Source organism: Tachysurus vachellii, chromosome 14, assembly GCF_030014155.1.
Source record: "Tachysurus vachellii isolate PV-2020 chromosome 14, HZAU_Pvac_v1, whole genome shotgun sequence".
NCBI classification, from domain to species: Eukaryota; Metazoa; Chordata; class Actinopteri; order Siluriformes; family Bagridae; genus Tachysurus; species Tachysurus vachellii.
This window is the reverse complement of record NC_083473.1, coordinates 5867584-5888471: the sequence shown is the minus strand read 5'-3', so window position 1 is coordinate 5888471 and position 20888 is coordinate 5867584. Positions and strand designations below refer to the sequence as shown.

General features: G+C 42.1%; 1 protein-coding gene across 1 annotated transcript in view; it reads left to right on the top strand.

The window, feature by feature from the left end:
• The window catches only part of LOC132857406 (adhesion G protein-coupled receptor B1-like), a 20337-nt gene extending 136 nt beyond the window's left edge, over nt 1-20201 (top strand). The window contains exons 1-31 of the mRNA XM_060887362.1: nt 1-327; nt 3717-4655; nt 5665-5814; nt 5898-5984; nt 6070-6231; nt 6352-6516; nt 6880-7044; nt 7161-7325; nt 7429-7530; nt 7659-7765; nt 7880-8068; nt 8168-8236; nt 9196-9304; nt 9443-9586; nt 9668-9743; nt 9874-9976; nt 10086-10129; nt 11906-12032; nt 14076-14179; nt 14301-14403; nt 14568-14788; nt 14916-14982; nt 15149-15234; nt 15501-15672; nt 15790-15885; nt 16076-16112; nt 16296-16930; nt 17182-17217; nt 17475-17579; nt 17899-17949; nt 18262-20201. The exon at nt 1-327 is cut by the window's left edge and continues 136 nt beyond it. Of these exons, the coding sequence (XP_060743345.1) occupies nt 3938-4655; nt 5665-5814; nt 5898-5984; nt 6070-6231; nt 6352-6516; nt 6880-7044; nt 7161-7325; nt 7429-7530; nt 7659-7765; nt 7880-8068; nt 8168-8236; nt 9196-9304; nt 9443-9586; nt 9668-9743; nt 9874-9976; nt 10086-10129; nt 11906-12032; nt 14076-14179; nt 14301-14403; nt 14568-14788; nt 14916-14982; nt 15149-15234; nt 15501-15672; nt 15790-15885; nt 16076-16112; nt 16296-16930; nt 17182-17217; nt 17475-17579; nt 17899-17949; nt 18262-18459 (4593 nt within the window). The 5' untranslated portion in view covers nt 1-327; nt 3717-3937 and the 3' untranslated portion in view covers nt 18460-20201. The remainder of the gene's footprint in view (nt 328-3716; nt 4656-5664; nt 5815-5897; nt 5985-6069; nt 6232-6351; nt 6517-6879; nt 7045-7160; nt 7326-7428; nt 7531-7658; nt 7766-7879; nt 8069-8167; nt 8237-9195; nt 9305-9442; nt 9587-9667; nt 9744-9873; nt 9977-10085; nt 10130-11905; nt 12033-14075; nt 14180-14300; nt 14404-14567; nt 14789-14915; nt 14983-15148; nt 15235-15500; nt 15673-15789; nt 15886-16075; nt 16113-16295; nt 16931-17181; nt 17218-17474; nt 17580-17898; nt 17950-18261) is intronic.
• The last annotated feature ends 687 nt before the right edge of the window (nt 20202-20888 follow it).

The window sequence follows — 20888 nt, the reverse complement described above, 5'->3', positions numbered from 1 at the left end:
TCTCAAAGCTGGGAATAGAAGTCTAACAAGAAAAGAGTTGGTAGTTAAACTCTCTGGAGTTTGGTCAGAGTCGCTTTATTTGCTGTTTATTGCTTGTGGAAGTGGACTGCACTGAAACTTGGAATCGGTCTGCGAAGAAAAAAACAACAAAGAGAAGCATAGCTGCTTCTCCTCCGCCGCTTTTTATTTTCTTTTCCTGTCCCCAACTTTGTCTTCAACTTCACCTGACAAGGCGAGTTTGAAGAAAGCGGGAGCGGTCAAGATTTCCTCGCGGTGAAAAAACAAGTGGATGGAGAGACTCTATAGAAGACAAGAACATATTTAAAGGTAGCTATGATGCCCCGACTGCTTGTTATTACATTGCATGAGCATGACATGTCTTTCTGTGTTGTATTTGCTATATATGAGAGCACTGTTGGAAAGTTAGTATTGCATAGCATTTACTCAGCTGTGTGAACTTCGAATGCATCGCTTGTTGATGCTTTCTTAAGTTCTCCCACGTGCGCAGAGCAGAGCTGCGTGTGTGTGTGACACGGAGTCGCTCTCCGTGGTCCTGAACCATAGCGCGTTGCTCACTATCCGATGTTACGTGGTATTTGTACGAATTATTGTACCGAATTCTTGTATTGTATTTCTGTGAATGAACAGAATGTATGTATGCATTTTCAAGATTGGCTTAAAATGTTCCATCTGAAAATGTGCAGCATAGTTGAGAAAGCAAGGACCTGCAATACAGATTTGGTTCAATTTAAAAGCAGTGCGCAACTGTTTGGGAAAATTTGGAGAAAATGAGTTGAATGCAGGACTGCAATTAATTGAAAAGTTTTAAATGGAAATGTTATGTCTCTAAATGTTCTTGTATCCAAAAGGCACAAAGGAATTTCTGTTCCTGAAAATGAAGAAATTGCCCCAGACTTATCCGCATGTTGTGGCTTGAGTTCTCTGGCTTCGACTCATCATGCCTGAGAGACTCGTACTCACGCGCCAACATTACTTACTCAGCTTGTGCCATGATATTCCACAGTAAATATAAGAGAATACAGATATACGGAAAAAAGAAAACACAGCATTCAAAATTCTTACATATTAGTATTTAGTGTACAACTGGAATTAGGATTACTTGCATTTATAAAATATAGCCATATGTGCTCTAAGATTTAAAGATTAGAGAGTGGGTGAGCATTTATTGCATACAAAATAAAGTAAACAGCAATGCATCAAACATATATTGTCAAAACTTGCTGACTTCCTTTCCGTCATAGCCTGCATACACAAATACATCTGTGTGTGCATACTTCTATCTCCATAGCAACCCGACAGATCCAAACAGTCTCTCTCTGTTGAGTGTCTCAAACGACGTTTTGTTCTCCTGTGTGTTTTTGTGTGTGTGTCTGTGCTGAGTGGACAGTGTGGGAACCTGCACGATCAAAGCAGGTTGATGCACCTTCCACAATGCAAGCAAATAAATGTCTGATTTAGAGTTTTAGTAAAGTGTTTGAAGTGTTTAAATGTTTGCAGCTTGTGTATGTATGTGTATGTGTGCGTGTGTGGGTTTGCGTGTGTGTGTGTGTGTGTTTGCTTGCATGCATGTGTCTGCACAGTCACGTGGCGCTCGAATCTAAAACCCAACTGAGTAATTTATTGTCCTTACACAATTGCCTGGAGGAGCCCTAAGGTGTAATTCTTCTGTGCTGCAGCAAGCGTGTTGCATATAATAACAAAACATGGTCTAACATTTTTTAAGCACAACATTTATGCATAAGGTATTCAGACTTGCTTGAATGCAAAGATCAGACACGAAGACTGTGCTGATAGTTATGAAAATGTAACACGAGGTCTTGCTGCATGCATGGCAAGAGCTTTGTAGTTTCTATGGAAACCCCTGAATCATGTTCTCTGAGTGAGTCAGAAAAGCACTTGGCACCTGTGTGTGTATATGTGTATATGTGTGGGTGGGTGTGTGCCTTAGGACAGCCTCAATACAACAATTTTCGAGTTGCACAGCACAGAGCTCCAGACATGTGCCCGATATGTAAGTCCATGTGCCTGCAAATTAAGTATGTAGAAATGTTAGTGGTGAGTGGGTTACACAGATAAGATGCATTCAAGATAATTAAACTCAAGCTGCATAAGTGGCACTCGAACCAGAAGCAGATCTGCATAAATTATCTTCCGGCATCCGCATCCGTCTAGCTCCAGCTTCTGTCCACGTTTTTTATTCTGTCGTTCTGCATGTACTTGACAAAAACCATTTACAGATGAAATGGCTAATTGCAGTCTTCCTTTCAGTAACAAGGCAGGGGGAGGAGAAGAGAGGGAGGGAGGGAGAGGGAGAGAGAGGGAGGTAAGGAGAATGAGAGAGACTTTTAGGGCTCGCAGTTTTGTTTAAATGGCTTCCGGTGTGCGAGATTCAATAGATGGCGAGAGCTGACTGGATGGGGAGACAGAGCTATTAGACCTGATGGAGCAATCAGATTGCACAGAAAGTATAACACCCTCGAATACTCACTGCATGACACTTATATGGTTACATGTTCAATATACCAAGGGGAAAAGGTAAATAGAAAGGAGAAAACTTCCTAAATCCTAAACAAAATTCTCATACTTTAAGTCAACTGAATGAACTTTCCCTACTTTCCCTACAAAAGGGATTAGACTCAGAAGCAGGTGCTGTCTTATCTCCTTTTATTCTTCCATAAATTCTTCTTTCCTCACTCTTGGACTTGAATGCATCCCTTCTTCTTTCTCCTTTTTTTGACAAAGAAAGAACAAAACAGGAGCAACAAAACCTCTGGCTACAACAATGAAGCTCTAAGATAGATCTCCCCTCCCAAATCCAACTCTTCACTCTTCCTACTTTTGTGAGGGAGTAAGGGATGTTTGGGAAGAGAAGATAGTTGACCTTCTGAAAAGATTAGGCTAAGAACTTCTGAAGTCTCCATGACAACAGGAGAGAACCGGATGTTAGGTGTCATTGAGAATGTTCCAGGGCACCTTAACCATTTTTTCCTTATTAGTTGTTATTTCAATGTAGCCATGGAAACAAGTCTTACATTTAGAAATGCCAGTTTGTTCCAATGCTGTTTTAACATTCTTCATCTTTGCCCTAAATGGGCATCTGTAGATTATGCTACGAGTGTGTAGTCAATCCTCCAACTTTTGCTTGCTCTTGGAATTTGCAAGTGCAAGATTGACTCCCTGTTGTCAACTTATTTTGGAGTAAGACTTCCTGCTGAGTTTCTCAAAACTGCACGAAACTTGGCGTATCCAGGCGACGTGGGCCTGACGTGGACATAAGCAGAATCTTGGTGCACGTCAGTTTGACGCAAGCAGCCAGACCATGTGTTGGCGCGTGGGCAGTAGTGTGAGATTGAGAGAAAACAAGGGAAAGGGAACACAAGAAAAGCATGCTGTGAAGGCACTGTAATTAGACTCACAGTGTTGTTGCTGTCTGTTTTTTAGCCATGGTGATTTGAATAAGGCCATGCTGACAATGTGTGCCTGTGTGAATACACATTAATTCTAATCAAAGGACTGAAGCAACCCAGCAGGTTGTATAATTATTGAGAGACTAATTATATTTCTGAAAATCCCAATAAAATAGACACTTCCAGATATGAATCCCACTTGATGCTGTTTGTGTAAAAGCTAGCATGACCTGTACCAAAAATCTCTAATGTTGGTTTTATTGTTTGTGTTTGTGTGCGTTTGTGCAGATCTGCTACATACAGATATGGCCCGTTTATCCTAGAGAAGTTTTTAACCCTCCATCCAAACTACATTAGTGCACAAAAAGAAACAACCAACAAAAAGAAGCCCAGAAGATAAAAGATCAAGTAACAAAAATCCCTCTCAGAAGCACTACAGTGGAAGAGAGAGCTAAAGAGGTCTAGATCAACCCAGTGCACCAATCCATCCATCCTCTACAAGGAAGAAGATGGAGTGGAAACCCTTCATGTTCACTGGCCTCTCTCTGGCCTTGTGTGTGTTTCTTGGCCTGACTATTGCTACCCCATCTGGACCTGCCTCAGCCACCTGCGCTACACTCGAGCAAAGCCGCTTTTTTGGTGTCTTCTCATCTAAAACAGCACTCTCAGAATCTCCATGCTCCTGGACCCTGCAGAACCCTGACCCTCGTCGCTACACCGTCTACATGAAGATCACAAAGCCAACTGAAACTTGCACTCCACGCCAGATCAAGACCTTCCAGTTTGACTCCTTCCTGGAGACTTCACGAACCTACCTGGGAATGGAAAGCTTTGACGAGGTGGTCCGCCTGTGTGATGCTACATCTGCCGTGGCGTACCTTGAGTCCAGCAAGCAGTTCCTGCAGCTCAGGAAGGTAGTACCCCGCATTGGGACAGAGCTTCTGGTGGAAGAGGATGGAAACGATGACGAGGGAAGCCAGTTCAGTGCAGAGTTCCTGGTCGTGGGGAAGAGGAACCCTAGCATGCCTGCCTGTGAGATGCTCTGCAAGTGGCTTGAGGATTGTCTAACAACCAGTTCCCAAGGCAACCCCTGCGGAATCATGGCCACACCATGCCAGTGCTGGGAGTCACCCAAGAGGAGGCCAGGCGGGTGCTACAGGGGTGGAGTCTACCTGGAGAGATGCACACCAACTATTAGAGACAACAACAGGGATGCCGAGATCATGAGTAAGTTTCAGAGTGTTTTTGTGAGTGCCCTAATGACTTTAATGTCTGTTTGTACTATATAAACCTATATATAATAAGAGCAAGAGAGAACACTGATTATAAGAAGATTGCTATGAGATTGCAATAATGCCACCTGCTGGAGAAAACAACAAATAACACTTAGACACACTTTTGTTGCATGACTATTTGGATTTTAAGCACTAATGCTTCTACAAACTAAGATCTGTCTTATAGAACATTCTGTGCTCAGGGATCATAAACAACACAATTATAGGCAGTTTGTAAACTAAAGCCAGAGTTTTATATCCTCCAAACATCTCACTAGTCTTAAAGACCTGCTGTTGAAGTGGTGGTGAGATTCATTTAGCCCTGATGTGAAGGAAAGCAGGTGTGTGTGAGATTGGGGGAAATTGAGACGTTAGTGATATGAGGCAAAGAGACGATGTTCACACAATGCCTGCACCACCAGGGAGAGGAAGGCAATCGATGCATGGCACTTGTGGTTGCCTTAGTAACCCGCCAGTTTCCAGCGATACGGCATGCATACAACGCTGCAGGTGCTAAAACCCTTTTCATTCTGTTTTCTCATGTGGTGCGCTGGCATTTTGTACTCAAAGCCTTCTGTTTTGCAATTGCAGTCTACTGAAAAGTTTTACTTTAACTATAATGTCAGTGCTGTTTCCATTTATTGACTACACTGAATTCATAATACATTTTGTTTTCAGGGGACAAATGCCAGACCAGCCACTGAAACCATGTACCCACTGAGAAAAGAGAATAAAAACACTGAAAAACAGCAGTAGGGCAGGTTGCAGTTCATGTAGTCTTCCACTAGGTGTCAGCAATAGCAGCTTTCTTATTCATCTGTTTAGTCTGTTATTACACTTCAGTGACCTGCTCCTGATCTTGGTCCTGATCTTCTATCATTGTTGATTGAGCTAATTAGTTACCTTACTGACCTGTTCACCAACTTTCTGAAGAGTGAAACCATACTTTTTTCGAATTGCAGAGGGTTGGTCTAGTTGGGCCCGCTGGTCTGAGTGCAGCAACGAGTGTGGAGGCGGTGTCCAGGTGCGCAGCAGAGCATGCCAAGCTGAAGATTCCATCTGTGAGGGTGTGGTTGAGGAGGCCAGAGCTTGTAACCCCCAACCCTGCATTGGTGAGTATGACTGTCTGTTACATTAAGACTGTAAATAGAAAACAGTGTGGTGGCTAATGAATGTTTTGTATCACTATGAGCAGGCAAAATGCGCCAGCGCAGCCAGGGTCCGCGTTCCATCATCGGCCTGAGGAGAGACAATGGAGATGAGATAACAGTTCCTCAATCTGGTAATTAGATTTAACTTCTATAATCTTACAGCTTTTTAAAGTTGCAGCTTCCAGAACGTTGTCTTAATGAACCTCTCGGTTATAGACGGAGTTCAGGATCAGTGGTCCTCATGGAGCTCCTGTTCTGTTAGCTGCGGTGAGGGCTGGCAGAGTCGTACACGCAACTGCATGAAATCTGGAAACAGTATCATGTGTATCGGCCCTTTGAGAGAGAACAGACCTTGCAACAACTCTATGACATGCCCAGGTACACATAATTAAACATATCCACATGCATGCACTAATATTTGTACTATAATAAAGAGTACCTTTGGTCCTAAGATAATCTGTACATAGTGTTAAGATCACAACTTCTCCTATTATTAAGTGAATGGAGTTTGGGACGAGTGGGCACCATGGAGTCTGTGTTCATCTACCTGTGGGCGTGGATACCGTGACCGTGTCCGTGTTTGCAAGCCACCCAATAACAGAGGAGAACCATGCTTTGGGCCCAAAAAACAGACCAAATTCTGCAACATTGCTGTCTGCCCTGGTTAGTAGCTTTGCAATGTACACACAAGAAAGGAATGTTCTAGAATCAATAGAAATATGTTTGTAGTTTTGCCATTATGGTAACTTTTTAGTCTCTCAAGTGTCATTTACAGTTTTAACACCAGGTGGAGATGTAGTCCACGATCTGTTCATGCACCACAATGTATCATGGCAGATTACTAGGATTTTTCTCTTTCTTTAGTTTTTTTGTTGATAGACAACGGTTTTAGTTGTTTTTTAAGCCACAAAAACATTATTAAAATTTTAGATTCATTTTATTTAGAAATGTCCTTCCATCTGCGACTACTAGGTGAAAATAAAATGTAAAGCAGATTGTCTCAGATTTCCTGTCATCTCTTTGTAGTTGATGGTTCCTGGACTGAATGGTCTGCCTGGAGTCCCTGCTCTGCGTCGTGCTCTAATGGAACAATGCAGCGCATGCGAGAGTGTAACGGCCCATCATATGGAGGCTCAGAATGCCGTGGAGACTGGCGTGAAACTAACAACTGCTTCATCAGAGACTGCCCAGGTATGTCAACACCTTGTAGAAATGGAAGTTTTGCGGAGATTCTAGTGAGACAATGACGAATCACCAAAAATAAGGGTCAGACTCTGAAGTTAGAAGTTTTTGTTTTGACCTTGTAGTGGACGGGAGATGGCTCTCCTGGAGCTCTTGGGGCAGCTGCAGTAAGACATGTGGAGGAGGCACACAGCACAGGCAGAGGGTGTGTGAGGGGCCATTCTTTAGAGGAGAACCTTGCATCGGTGACAAAGCTGACCTTAGGCGCTGCAATGAGAAGAGATGTCCAGGTAAAATGAAAATGCAATAAAAACATATTTATGCTCTTAAACTACCCAGTAGTTTTATGATAAAATATTGAAGCTAAACTTGTCTGAACCTTGTATCATGCAGAACCCCATGAGATCTGTGGTGAAGAGAGTTACGGAAATGCTGTGTGGAAGAGAACTCCAGCTGGAGATACCGTTGCAGTTCCATGCCCTGCTGACGCAACAGGTACAGACTACAACTTTGTTACAAAACCCAAAAAAAGATCTGATTCAAAAACCTTTTAAAATTTGCCAGTGGTATTCCTTGACCTTCCCAGATAGATCATTAGAACACACTGATTTGCTCTTTTCCAGGCTTTGTCCTCCGCCGATGCACCCTGGACGCTATCGGTTTGGCCTTGTGGGGAAACCCTAGCTACATCAAATGTGTCTCCAGAGAATACCAAAACATTCAAGCTTCGGTGAGTCCGCATATATCTACAGATCATTACTGTATATTTATTGTTTATTTAAAATTTTAACTATCTTCAACATGCCTTATGGTATCTGACTATCACTTTTCCTTTTGTCCTCAGGCCCGTGAGCAGTTCTCAAAGTCCCAGGCAGGAGTGCAGGTGGATGGTGTGACTGAAATGCTGTCCAGGCTGAGGATGACCTCAAACGATGCGACAAAGTACAGTGGGGACTTGCTGGCGGTCATGGAAATGCTAAAGAACACTACGCAGATCTTCAGAAGTGCTGGTTACAGTGTTGTTGATATAGAGGTAAATACCACTTTGGAGAAGCAACCACTTGACTTTGGATGCATCAAGAACATTGCTTAATTTGATGGCAAATCATTACTGTCATTTCTGTTTAATTAGAATTACGTCCAGACAATCAGCAATTTACTGAAGGAGGAACACCATGGCAAATGGCAGGAAGCACAGCTGGTGAGTTTGTGTGTGTGTCTGTGTATCTTCCCTGACACATTCGGCATTCTAATTATTCATCAGAGTCCATTTGCCAATGTACTGCTTGCGAATATAGATTCTGACTCATTAGCAGAATTGCCCTGTGGTGTGGGCTGTAAAAGGTGTCGCACGTGAATTAGATTCACACCTCTCCCTCTCCCTAAGCAGCAAGAGCCATTAGTTAACATTAAGAAGCCATTTTGGATGAGTTGTACCTAAAAGAAGAGGCTGAATCATTAGCTTCACATGCTGGCATCCCATATGGACTGCACGCTGATTAATTCTACCCAACATATAAAAGAGCTTTCAGCCACTTAGGGTAGGGCATTTTGAGTTGCAGGTCTGATGGGGAACCAATTCAACATGCTTGAGGCACTTAGACAAGAACCTACATTGTTCTCTTATGTTTCCTTTATGCAGGCTATAAGATCTCAGGATTAGGAGCTCAAGTACCATTTGTCAATTTAGGAAAATGATCTGAAGCAGTGTATAGACTTTTTCAGACTTCTCCTGCCTCGTTGTTGGACAGCCTCTTATAAAATCACTTTACTTTCGCTGAAATTATAATGTGCTGGACTGGCACAGGGAGCTTAAGTGAAAAAGATTCATTCCGCCTACACAGCATTCTGTGTGTTGTCATGGCAGCTCATGAAGGAACAGGAGCTGTATAGGCCACGAAATGAAGGACACCTCACGCCTACTCACATGCGCACGTATGCGTCAGAGAGACGTACAAATTCCCTCACACCCACTAATGAATCAGCCACGGTACCGTTTATGGTTCTCGGGAAGTTTCTGTGTTGCTGAGTTCAATACATAGCGCTGTGAAAAAGTTAAAAAAGAAGGTGTTGTGAGTTCAGAAAAAAAAACATCTGCAGATCTTGTGTGGTGCTGTGAAAATGATGTGCATGTGAATCATCTTTGTGTCCTTCTCATAGATGGGGGTGAACATAAGGGAGCTGTTCGGCTTGATTGAGGACTTTGTTGACATCGTCGGCAAGCAGATGAGAGATTTCCAAGATATTTATGAAATGACTGAGAACTTTGGTGAGTTAGCAGACAAAACATGGTGACTTTCATGTCTTATTCTGTATGTAGAACCTATATTTGTTCTAATGGTCGATGTTAATGGATCCAAATTTAAGTCATTATTCTATATTCCTGACTCTTTTCTTCTACCGACAGTGTTGAGCGTTCAGAAGCATCCAAAAACTATGACTTCAGATGTGACTTTCCCTATGAAAGGGTGGAGAGGTATGATGGAGTGGGTCCGCAATTTGGATGAGAAAATCGTAGTGTCACGTAATGCCCTCAGTCTGGATGTGCCAGGTATATACACACACTATTTTTACAGCAAACTCATGAATTAGCGAAAAAAGTTCTAGTTTCTAATGATGCAATTTCTTGCAGATGCTGAAGAAAGCACAGGCTTCGTAACTGGCATTGTTCTCTACAGAAATCTGGGCCCTATCTTGTCTGTGCAAAGGTGTGCCATCTCACACACACACACACATGCACACACAATCTCCTTGTGACACTTTCTCTGTCCTCTGCAATACCTTTGAGAGGTAAAAGGGGTTTGTACTCATGTCTAACAGAGTTATCTCCCTCTTTAGCAATAGCACCTTGCTGAACTCTAAGGTTGTCACAGTAATGGTGAAGCCAAGCCCTGGTTTCCTGTCTAACCCAGTTGAGATCGAGTTCCCTCACCTGCACAATGTGAGTAACAATACAACACATAAAAGATTGATAAAAAAAATAAACTTTTCTCATGGATCTCTAGACGAATTTCAAATAACACATACTCGTTTTTTCTTTTTTTTTGCAGGACACTGTCAATGAGACATGCATTGCCTGGGATGAGAGTGAGACGTAAGTGTTAATTATGTAGCTTTGCGAATTCTAGGTGTGGGTGGCTATGTCTATGTGTCTGCTCTGAATTTAACAGGCCAGCTGGTCATCATGCTTTCACAGCAGCAAAGGGCATTCATACTCACCTGCCCCCAGTGCCATGTGTGCAATCACCCCCCACACAAACACACCTCTTTTCTGGCTACTGTAACCAGAAGATTAGATCAGGCCATAATGCAGTGTCTTAGCAGTCACGTTATTGGGTTTCACAACATTTGGAATCCAAATGCAAGCAAAAAATGAGTCTCGTTTATTAAACTTGATCAAAATTTGGCATTCAAGACTGTCCTGGTAATTCAGAATGATCTTTATATCCTACAAAAAGCTCCCTTAGGTCCCTCTACGGTGCCCTTAGGAGGCGCTCTTTCACAATTTATTCGTCACTCGTTCCAATCGGGTCTGTGAGCTTTGTCTTTTGTGAAATATTTTTGGTGCATCTGTGTGAAATGTAAAATTAGTAGTTTAGTTTGAAACCAGATGATTAATGTATGCATGATTACCATTACCATTTATCAGTATACACACATGTAAGAAGCAATTAAGTAAATGTTTCAGGAATGTAGATTTAAAGACTTTAACTTTACTAAAAGGGTGATAAATGAGGCCCACTTTAATTTCAAGCATGGGGTATGATTTCATTCGTGCTACGTGTAAGATGTAGCTGTTCTAGGAGTCAGATTCAAGCGTCACAGCAGTAAATAGGGCAGATGAAAGTAGAACATGTGGGCTAGTACTGAGCCATTACTCATTCTCTCTCTCTGGATTGCAAGAGTAATAGAGGTCTAAATAAACACCTCTATAAAAGGACAGAGATGCAGATAAATTCATAGAAGGAAGAAGTTAAAAAAATAGAGGCTAAAAAAAAGATATTTATATTCGTACTTGTTAAGTGTAAATTATTTTTTTAAACTAAACTCAAGACCATAATGTACACATAGAGGATCCTGGTGATGGATGAGTTTTGAGGAGGATAAAAAGAACTAGGCCACCTGAGAGATGTTATTGGATTTGGTCCACATTAGGACGAAGCTGAGCAGACACTCTCATTGACCGGTGCAGGAAATAGTGGTACACATTGCACCATCACCATCTCCATCCATGCTTCACAACCACCTTTATTTCGACTGCGCCATATCCGTGGCCCGCACTGTGTGGCCATGTCAGCTGACATCGACTCTCCTTTACTACCCCACCATCTCCACTGCCAAGGGTACCATGGCAACCGCATCCTCTTTTAGACAGAGAAAGAGATGAGAGACATTTTGGTTGCTAGACATTAATCATGTGCCGTGGATATGGTCATGTGACCTGTCACCATGTCACAGATCATAAAATGCTAGTGGCTTTTTTTTTTTTAGGACCTGTGACGTTATCTTTTATTGATATTGATGAGTGAGGTCATTATATTGTATAAGAAACCGACACAAAAAATAATCTTTCTTTATGATTGCATTGAATTTGTCTAGATTTGTCAGGAGCTCTGTGGCTTTTCATCCCTCCTTCTCTCATTCTCTTAGTCTTTTGTTTGTGATCTTCTTTACCGCTCACACCTATTATGTAGAACGTGAGTGAGGGGGAGAGGCGGGAAAAAATCCCGAGGGTTCATTTTGCAGTGTGAGATCTCTCTGAAACGCTCCCTCTCTCTGTTTCCCGCTCTCTCTCTCTCTCTCTCTCTCTCTCTCTCTCTCTATCTTCCCCTCTCCCCTTTCTCTCTCCCCATCTCTTCTTCTCTCTCAGTGAATCGTTGCTGGGTTCGTGGTCGGCACGCGGCTGCAGAGCGCTCGCGCTCGATTCAGGCAGGACCAGGTGCGCGTGTGACGCTCTCTCCACGTTCGCGATCTTAGCACGGCCAAACCCCGAATCGGTGAGTCCTCTATGCGTGTGCGCTTGCATTAGCGTGGGAGATTCGTTGTTTGTTGTTGTGCGTGTGTGCGTTTGTGTGTGTGTGCGTCGGTGTTTGTGCGCACGAGCTTGTGCGTGTATGCGTGTTGTCTGTTGAAGCGGGAAAGAGGGAAAGAACAAAACAGTGCGTGTTCAGGTTTTACAAATCAAAAAGCAGATAAATGACAACAGGTTCATGCAAAACGTCCTCACATTCATTAATATATTGCATTCGTGGGTACATGCATCCGTTATTGATTAATTAGTGATTAAAAGTAAAGAGGCTGATTAAACATAAATCTTCACATTTTTCATTTCAGATTAATATTCTCTTTGAGGAGCCTTTCAAAGCCTCACCACTGTTATGCATAGATTTTTATGCCCCTAACATTTTGTTGACACAGAGGCCTGTAGGCTAATAAAGCACACGATCAGCTGGAACAATTTCCTCATCATTACTGAAAAAGATAAAGAATGGCTGTTTTTTTTTTTTTTTTTTTTTTTTTTTTTTTTGCGCAGAGCTGTGCAGATCTTCTGTCCTCCTCATTTGATTGGAGGCTGCCTTGCTGCGCCTAAAGCATCTTGCTCTGCTGTTGCCTTGGTAACGGCATCCGCAGCGCCCGCTTCTTGTGTGATGGAGCGGTCCGAGAGATAGGGAAGGAATAACAAGAGCGCTGGCCTTCAAAAGACTGATGCACACAAGTCTTATTTTGCTACCAAGCATGTATGACGAGTGTGCATTGGGTCGATTACAGATTCAAAGATCCAAAGCTATTTTGTAGAAAAAAAAATAACAAACCACATAGCTGCTTTTGATGACATCATCTTTTTTGTTAATCCGATAATCTGATTTTATTTAAAACAAAAGTCACTACCTGTGTCAACCCTCCTAACCTGGTATTCTCTTAGAACAAAGCAGCCATATTTATTTCAAAACACTATCACCAGAGCATCTAAATGCTAGCAATGATTGCAGACATGCTGAGGCACAAGAGGCGTTTTCATGACTTCAAGGCTCCAAGAGGAACGTTAAAAGCCTGTGGGAAAGGACAGATAGCAGATCATTATGAGATACGCTCTACTTCCTCCCTGTGTTCAAATGTCCTTAACCAGTCCATCTTGTGTGAGTCACTGGAACAGGACAATCATTAGCGTGCGCACACACACACACACACACAGACACACACACACACACACACACACACAAGCTATTCTCTGTGGCCTCCTTGTCCTGATTTTCCATGAATTTTTTTCCTTTTCTAACAGACAAACATTCGGTCTTTCAAGGGCAAAAGCCGCCTAAGTCATAATTGGGTCACACTAGCTGGATTTATCTTGTTACCCCACACTGGGAGAAGCAGCATGAACTGAAATCACTTCCTCAGAGCCTCTGCTATAATTTTATAATTTACGCAGTGTTCTGGTTCAGATGTTCAGGCAATGATATTACCTGCCTGTCAGCTTAGAGACACTAATATCTGTGAGGAACACAACAATAGGCTTGTGATGCACTTCTTATGTTGTAATAATAATAATAATAATAATAATAATAATAATAATAATAACATTATTCCATTGTTATATTGGATCATAACCACATAAAAACTTTATATTTTTATCATTTTTCTCTAAACTCTTTTTAAACATTTAAAAAAATGTATCTTAAACAAAATACTAAACAACCTATCATATCAACTTATCTCATATATATATATATATATATATATATAAAATAATGTCTCATGCATGCTGGATTATCTTTCGCACCATTTCACACACCACTGTGTGCCTGCTGGCACAATACAAGTGTTGTAGCTTGCAACACAGATTATTGCAGAGGTGAGAATTAGTCCACCTGCCTCAGACACAAACACGTCTCACCTTTATTTCTCCTTCCCTCAGAACTGCCCTACTTCTCCTATTTATGTTGCCTGAAGGGAATATTGTGTGTGTGTATTTGTGTGTGTGAGAGAGAGAGAGAAAGAGAGAGAGAGATGTCTAAACATTTCCTTTTCCTCCTTCCTAGAACATGGATAAGAACCTGTTGCCGTCGGTTACAATGATAGTAGGATGTGGCGTTTCATCCCTGACGCTGCTTCTGCTCATCATCATTTATGTTTCTGTTTGGAAGTAAGGACCTGAAAGAACACACACACACACACACACACACACACAGATATTGATATTGGTCCTGTAAGATCAATAATCACTGATTGATAAACTGACTGATTGATTTGTTACTCTATTTCAGATATATACGCTCTGAACGTTCCGTCATCCTCATCAATTTCTGCCTGTCAATCATCTGCTCCAACGCTCTCATCCTGATTAGTCAGACACAGGCTCGCAACAAGGTATGGCATCACGCTTACACAGCGGCTTCTGGTACATTGTGTTCTACTGTATTTTAATAATGTTTTAATAAACTAACCTCTGTTTGTTTTGCTCTCTCTCTCTCTCTCTCTCTCTCTCTCTCTCTCTCTCTCTCTCTCTCTCTCTCTCTCTCTCTCTCTCTCAGGTCATGTGCACCCTGGTGGCAGCATTCCTTCATTTCTTCTTCCTGTCATCATTCTGCTGGGTTCTGACAGAGGCGTGGCAGTCATACATGGCCGTGACCGGACGTCTGCGCAACCGCATCATCCGCAAGCGTTTCTTATGCTTGGGCTGGGGCCTGCCCGCTCTCGTCGTGGCTGTTTCTGTAGGTTTCACCAAGGCCAAGGGATATGGCACGGTCAACTAGTGAGTCCTGCACTTCCATTTCTCTCTCTCTCTCTCTCTCTCTCTCTCTCTCTCTCTTTTCCTCATTCTTCTGTTTACTACACTATACTTATGTAACATTCTACTGTTTGATTTTTTTGTCCTCTAGCTGCTGGCTGTCTCTTGAGGGAGGGCTTCTATATTCGTTTGTTGGACCAGCAGCTGCTGTAGTGTTGGTAAGTAAAATACATGAGACACACACACACACACACACACACACACACAGTACTAATAGACAAATCACATTAATGGAGCATATGATCATGTGAAGTTTGTTTTGCTTTGTTTTGCCTTTGTATCACTCTTGGCCTCACTGTGTATGTGTATGTGTGTGTGTAATAGGTGAACATGGTGATTGGTATTCTGGTCTTTAATAAGCTCGTGTCGAAGGATGGGATCACAGACGTGAAGTTGAAGGAGAGAGCAGGGTAAGAGTTTTTTTTATTTTAAATTATTCAGTCATATATGATTTTAATGCAAAAAAAAACAGCCTGATGGGATGGATGGATGGATGGATAGATGGATGGATGGATGGATGGATGGATGGATGGATGGATGGATGGATGGGCTGAATATGAATGAATGTCTAATTCATTAACCAGAAGAAATAATGAACTGAGAGAAAGGAAGAGTCTGATGGATAAACTTAACACACACTCTAGCTGTGATTAACACAAAGTGCTGGTTCCTGCAGGGCGTCACTGTGGAGCTCGTGCGTGGTTCTCCCGCTGCTGGCTCTGACCTGGATGTCGGCTGTCTTGGCCATCACAGACCGGCGCTCGGCTCTCTTCCAGATCCTCTTCGCCGTCTTCGACTCGCTCGAGGGCTTCATCATCGTCATGGTTCACTGCATCCTGCGACGTGAGGTGAGACCCAAACACTCATCCATGAATCGGCTCAGCTGTTACAGACCGTTTCAGAGAATATTATTAGAGAATATATACAAATATTTTGTTGAATAAATCCATGAAAATGTGTTATAGGTACAAGAGGCAGTGAAATGTAGAGTAGTCGATCGTAAGGATGATGGGAACGGAGACTCCGGGAGCTCCCTGCAGAACGGCCACACGCAGCGCTTGGTGAGTGTCTCTCTCATACACACATGCACACAGATATACTCAGATCAACACATTCAGCGCTAACTCGGGAAGCGGCATTAGCATGCTCATGCATTTTACATGATGGCCTGCGGCACTCGCAAATAGCTGTTGATTTTCATTTTTAATTCTCTCCTCTAATTTTGTCCTCCGTCTTTTCTCTCACTTGTAGGGTGACTTTGAAAAGGACAGTGACTCAAACAGACCAGGTGAGATTATCTATCAGTTTAACACTTCCTGCTTTATAGATAGAAATATGGTTATATATTTATATAACAGTAGCTGTAGTAACAGATCACTGGTGGTATTCTAGGTTTAGTTAAATCTTTTGTTTCTGTGAAATGTATGAACAAGCATGTGCTAAAATCGATCATCTTGTCATTGTTTATTAGGTGGCATTAAGACATCTTCAGAGGAGAAGATGCCTCTCCCTCAGCTGCCTCTTCCCATGGGTCCCAACTTCCACACGCTGCCCTCTAAACCCAGCGCCAAGAGCCACATACCACCCATGCCCGACTACTCCAGCCACACTCTGACCCTGCGCCGTGATAAAAGCCGTGTAGGCGAGCCACCCTGTTCCAAGCCTGTCTACGTGTGCGACAGCGACATCTTCACACAGATGGACCCCGAGCTGGTGCGCGTCCCGACTGAAGGTGGAGGTCCTGACACAAGCGGCTACATGCTGATGCCAAACACAACGTCCACGCTGCGGACCAAGCCCAAGGATGACATTTCTTCTGCTAAATACAACATTAGCGTTGAGCAGCTCCCTCAGGCACGCATCATGCATCTGGGCAGTGGCTACGCCGAGCCTCAGGCTGCCTATGCTACCAAGCCGGTAACTTCCGACCGTGCCAGCGTGTCATATTCAGAGCGCGACTCGCCCCTGCAGAACGTGCACAATATTTCCAGCGAGAGTCACGTCACCAGTTTGCTAGGAGACACCTTCGACTCCATGAACTCTATGATGTCGAAGAGCGAGACCATCTCTACACTGTCCATGAGCTCACTGGAGGTCAGCGAGGGGGTGAGTGCAAATATATACTGTAGTTGCAGGAAAATATTGGTAGAAAAGTTTTAGAATACTTCTAGAAGTTATATAAGGCTCACATAAATGATGCAGCTTTTTAGGGTCCTTTAATACAGTCCTTTAATACAGTTTCTTAAAAACACATTTTGTACCAGCTGTCTCACAAATAACATTTGGATAAGAATGACTAATGTTTGTTCTTTCTTCCTTTTTCTTCTCTTGTTTTTTCCTCCGACTCCACAATGCAGAGGCAGAAATCTCGTTATGCTGAGCTCGACTTTGAGGTAATTACGTTTTCATACCTCACCTGCCTAGAAGCACTATCATTATGCTTGGAAACATCTATGATGTTCTAAAGCAAACAAAGAATTTTGAGAAGATTTACAGACTTTGGCATTTAAAAGATAATACATGAGATTATGAAATCTTAAGCCAAAAGTTAGACAAGATGAAATACAAAGCGGCTTCAGAAAAAAATGTCAATATGAAACTTTTTACTGTTCGTTCTAACGCTATTCATTCTGTCTCGTGCTTCACGTAGAAGATCATGCACACACGAAAGCGCCACCAGAACATGTTCCAGGACCTCAACAGGAAATTACATCATGCTGAGAAGGACAGAGAATCACCCGCTTCTGACAGCAAGGTAAGACGGCAACAACATCCTAATAAATCCCGATAAATGTGATCCATCTGAATTCGAGAACTGAGATTTAGTGCAGCCGTCTGGTATTTCACTCACATCTCAATTTCCCACCTTCGTTCCGTTTCATCCTAATTTGCTCTTGCACAGAAGGAGAGATAGTGGATGGGGGTGGGGGTGGGGGAGTCAGGGTGGCAGATGTGTTAAAAGAACATGCCTGAAATAGAAATCCTGACGCCTCGGTTTACTTTCTTATCTTTTTCCAAAAACGTGTTAAAGTCAGGTTGGGTAAAATCTTTTCTCTTTGTTTTTCCTTGTGCAGTCTGTGAGGTGGAGCGTGTCTTCAGCAGGAAGCGACAAAACAAGCCACAGCGTAAGTGTCTCTTCAGACTTTTTTTAGGGAATAGGAAAATGCTTTAAGGATAAAGATAATGTTTATTCAGTTTATGTCTCTTAACACTGATAGTACTGTTAAATCTAATGGAGGGATAACTCTAATATTTGAATGAGGGGGTAATTTCTTTCCTGTCTTAACCATGTTAAGAGGGATGATAAAGGAACGTTTTCTAACCTTTAACGGGGCCATAAATAAAAAATAAAACTGTATGAGGGAGAATGAACATGGTGAACTGTTGAGATTGGTGTCTTAACCCGTAGTAATCCCATCACATATTTTCTCTTCCAGGATAAACAGCAAGCACTGGGAGAGCGTTCATGGGAGACCATGCCACGATCACAGGCATCACCACCATCGTGGGTGAGAAAGGAGCTTGAGCCTTTGGCAGCATCACCATTAGAGATGCCCTCTGTGGAGTGGGAGAAGCCTGGCACTGCCATCCCTCTGGTAGGCCAGGACATCATCGACCTGCAGACGGAAGTGTGAGGCTCTTACCAAAAAATCATTGTGTTTACCCTGGCTACATTTGGTTTGGAGAAGAAGACGGAGAAGGCGGAATCAGAAGGGAAAATTGGGAGGTCAAGAAAGATAAATAGATTGTAGGGGTGGAGAGAGAACCAAAAACCATGTCCTGATATCCAAAGACTTAAGGAGGGGAATTAATGAAATGAATGAGAATACTTCCACAGTTTGGGATTTATGTAGCTTCAAATAATGATAATTATCATGAAGGAGAAACAGGGAGGGAATTGGATAGACAGATGGATGGATAGATAAATAGATGGATCTGATGGTGTGGCTTTGGTTCTCCTCGGGGCACAGTAAGGTTCTCGTTTTTTTCCGCCAAGAGCTTCTCCCGTAACTCTTCCGTCTGGTCCAGGAGAGGTGTGGTCTTCATGCCTGTGCCTTTTGTTCAGTTTTCGTTCGACTTCACTATGGAAAGGGCGGCCGGTTGCTCGGCTCCTTGAGCCTGACCTCTTCCAGTGTCTCTGCTCTCACCATTAGAGAAGGACTGGCACAGAGTGACTTCCCAGCAGCCTGTTGGCTGTTTTTCACCCTGAGGTGAACGGACGCATGTTGCCAACTGTCTGCGCTGTGGTTATTGTTATTTTTTTATCGCTTATGCGTAGCGCTGCTTCTCCAGAGCTTATTACAGACTCTTCCAATGAACTCTATTCAGAGTCTGATTAATAGCGTAACCTTCCAGGACTCAAGGCTTGAATAGGACTGTCAGAGCTGAACATTTATTTTTTATTGTTTAAATTGTCATTGTTATTATCTTATATTGTCACAAATACATTATAGAGAAAAGATTTATATTTCTAAGTTTTTTTTTCTTGTAATTTGATTTGTTTGTATTTGTCTACATTACCTTCAACTATGGAGTTTAATTTTCCAAGTTCAAAATAAAAACATCCCAAAATCAACACGAGGAACTTCACAGAGATGCTACACCTGGAGCAAGCCCAGTGCACATTCTGGGTACCAAAGACTCGGTGTCAGCAGCATTTGGACACAAAAAGGATTATCTCACTATCCGTTCTTCATCCATTTACGTTTTCCAGCTCTTTCTACAGCCTTGAGATCTTGACAACAAGGAAAAAGATTTCTATCCTCAAAGACCCTAGCACTGGGCCTTGAGGCACCTGAACTCCAGCAGAACTTCCGCAGTGCCAGCTGTAGAGGCTGAACAGACTCTCAAATTGTGCAGAGAGAGAGTGAATAATAAAAGTGCAATATGAAGATGAACGCTTGTTGCTAAAGTAAAGGGTTATGTCAGACCCATGAAAGATTTTTATTATTTTTGGAATTTTGTACCATGTTTATAGAGCATATAGAGACATTTATGATAATACTGTCTCAGGACTGTATTAACAACTATCAGATACTTTCTCCATACATTTGATTTGATGGATGAAAGCACATGACTTTGAGTCTTGTGATTAATATTTGGGAGATAAAAATAGAAATTATATATGAAGAATAATACTATAGAGTATGTTTCAGGTACATACCCCTGCTTTTCTAAATGATTCCCCAGATTATTAAATGACAGAACACTGATCCCCTGTATTGTCCTGTGTTTTGAAACCCTGTAACCCTGTGTGCCAATAACCTTCCCTCCTGTTGCAGTCTTAGACACTTTGGGTTATCAAAGTCCAAATTGTTTGTGTCTTTTACATTTCTATGTCATTATTTTTTCATCGTTTTCAATTGTACAGTTTTCAGAGCACAAAATGAATATGACTGATTTCTAATAAAAAAAAAATCTACATTATCAAATTGCTTTTCAATTCATTTTCAAATAGAAGTCTTAACTTTGATGCATGAGATTAACAGTAGAAGTATAATTTTTGGTCATTTCTTAAATTAGCCATAAATACATTGATTGTACCTTAATGTAAAACTTAAAGGGTAACTGAAAAGAATTACTTAAGAGAATCAAGAGAATATCCATTGAAGTCAATGCTCCTCTGGGCAAGAAAGAGAATCATTTAAATAGTCATTGAGTTCCATGATATATGGAATACAAATTCATGGTTAATTGTACACTAAGACCAATAACATAGAGGTTATGATAGGACAACATATACTTTTTTATTGGGTTGTTGTCATCAGTAAATCAAGGAAAAGAGAAATGCTGCTCATAACATCTGAAACAGGAGAATGGCAGGAGCAGAATTGGTGAGGAATTTCTAAACATTGTGATAGGACCAAAAAGCTTTCAACCTCAAAGCAAAGCTTATAGACCTTAAAATAAGGGCATGAGATGATGAACGTTTGGACAGGAGCAGCAAGTCTGTAGACCTCAGGACAACACCAAGTGCTTGTCGACCTCAGGATGGCACAAAAATTGTAGATCTCTGATTGAACCATGAAGCCTTCGGACTCGCACTGGTGTAGAAGCTTACAGA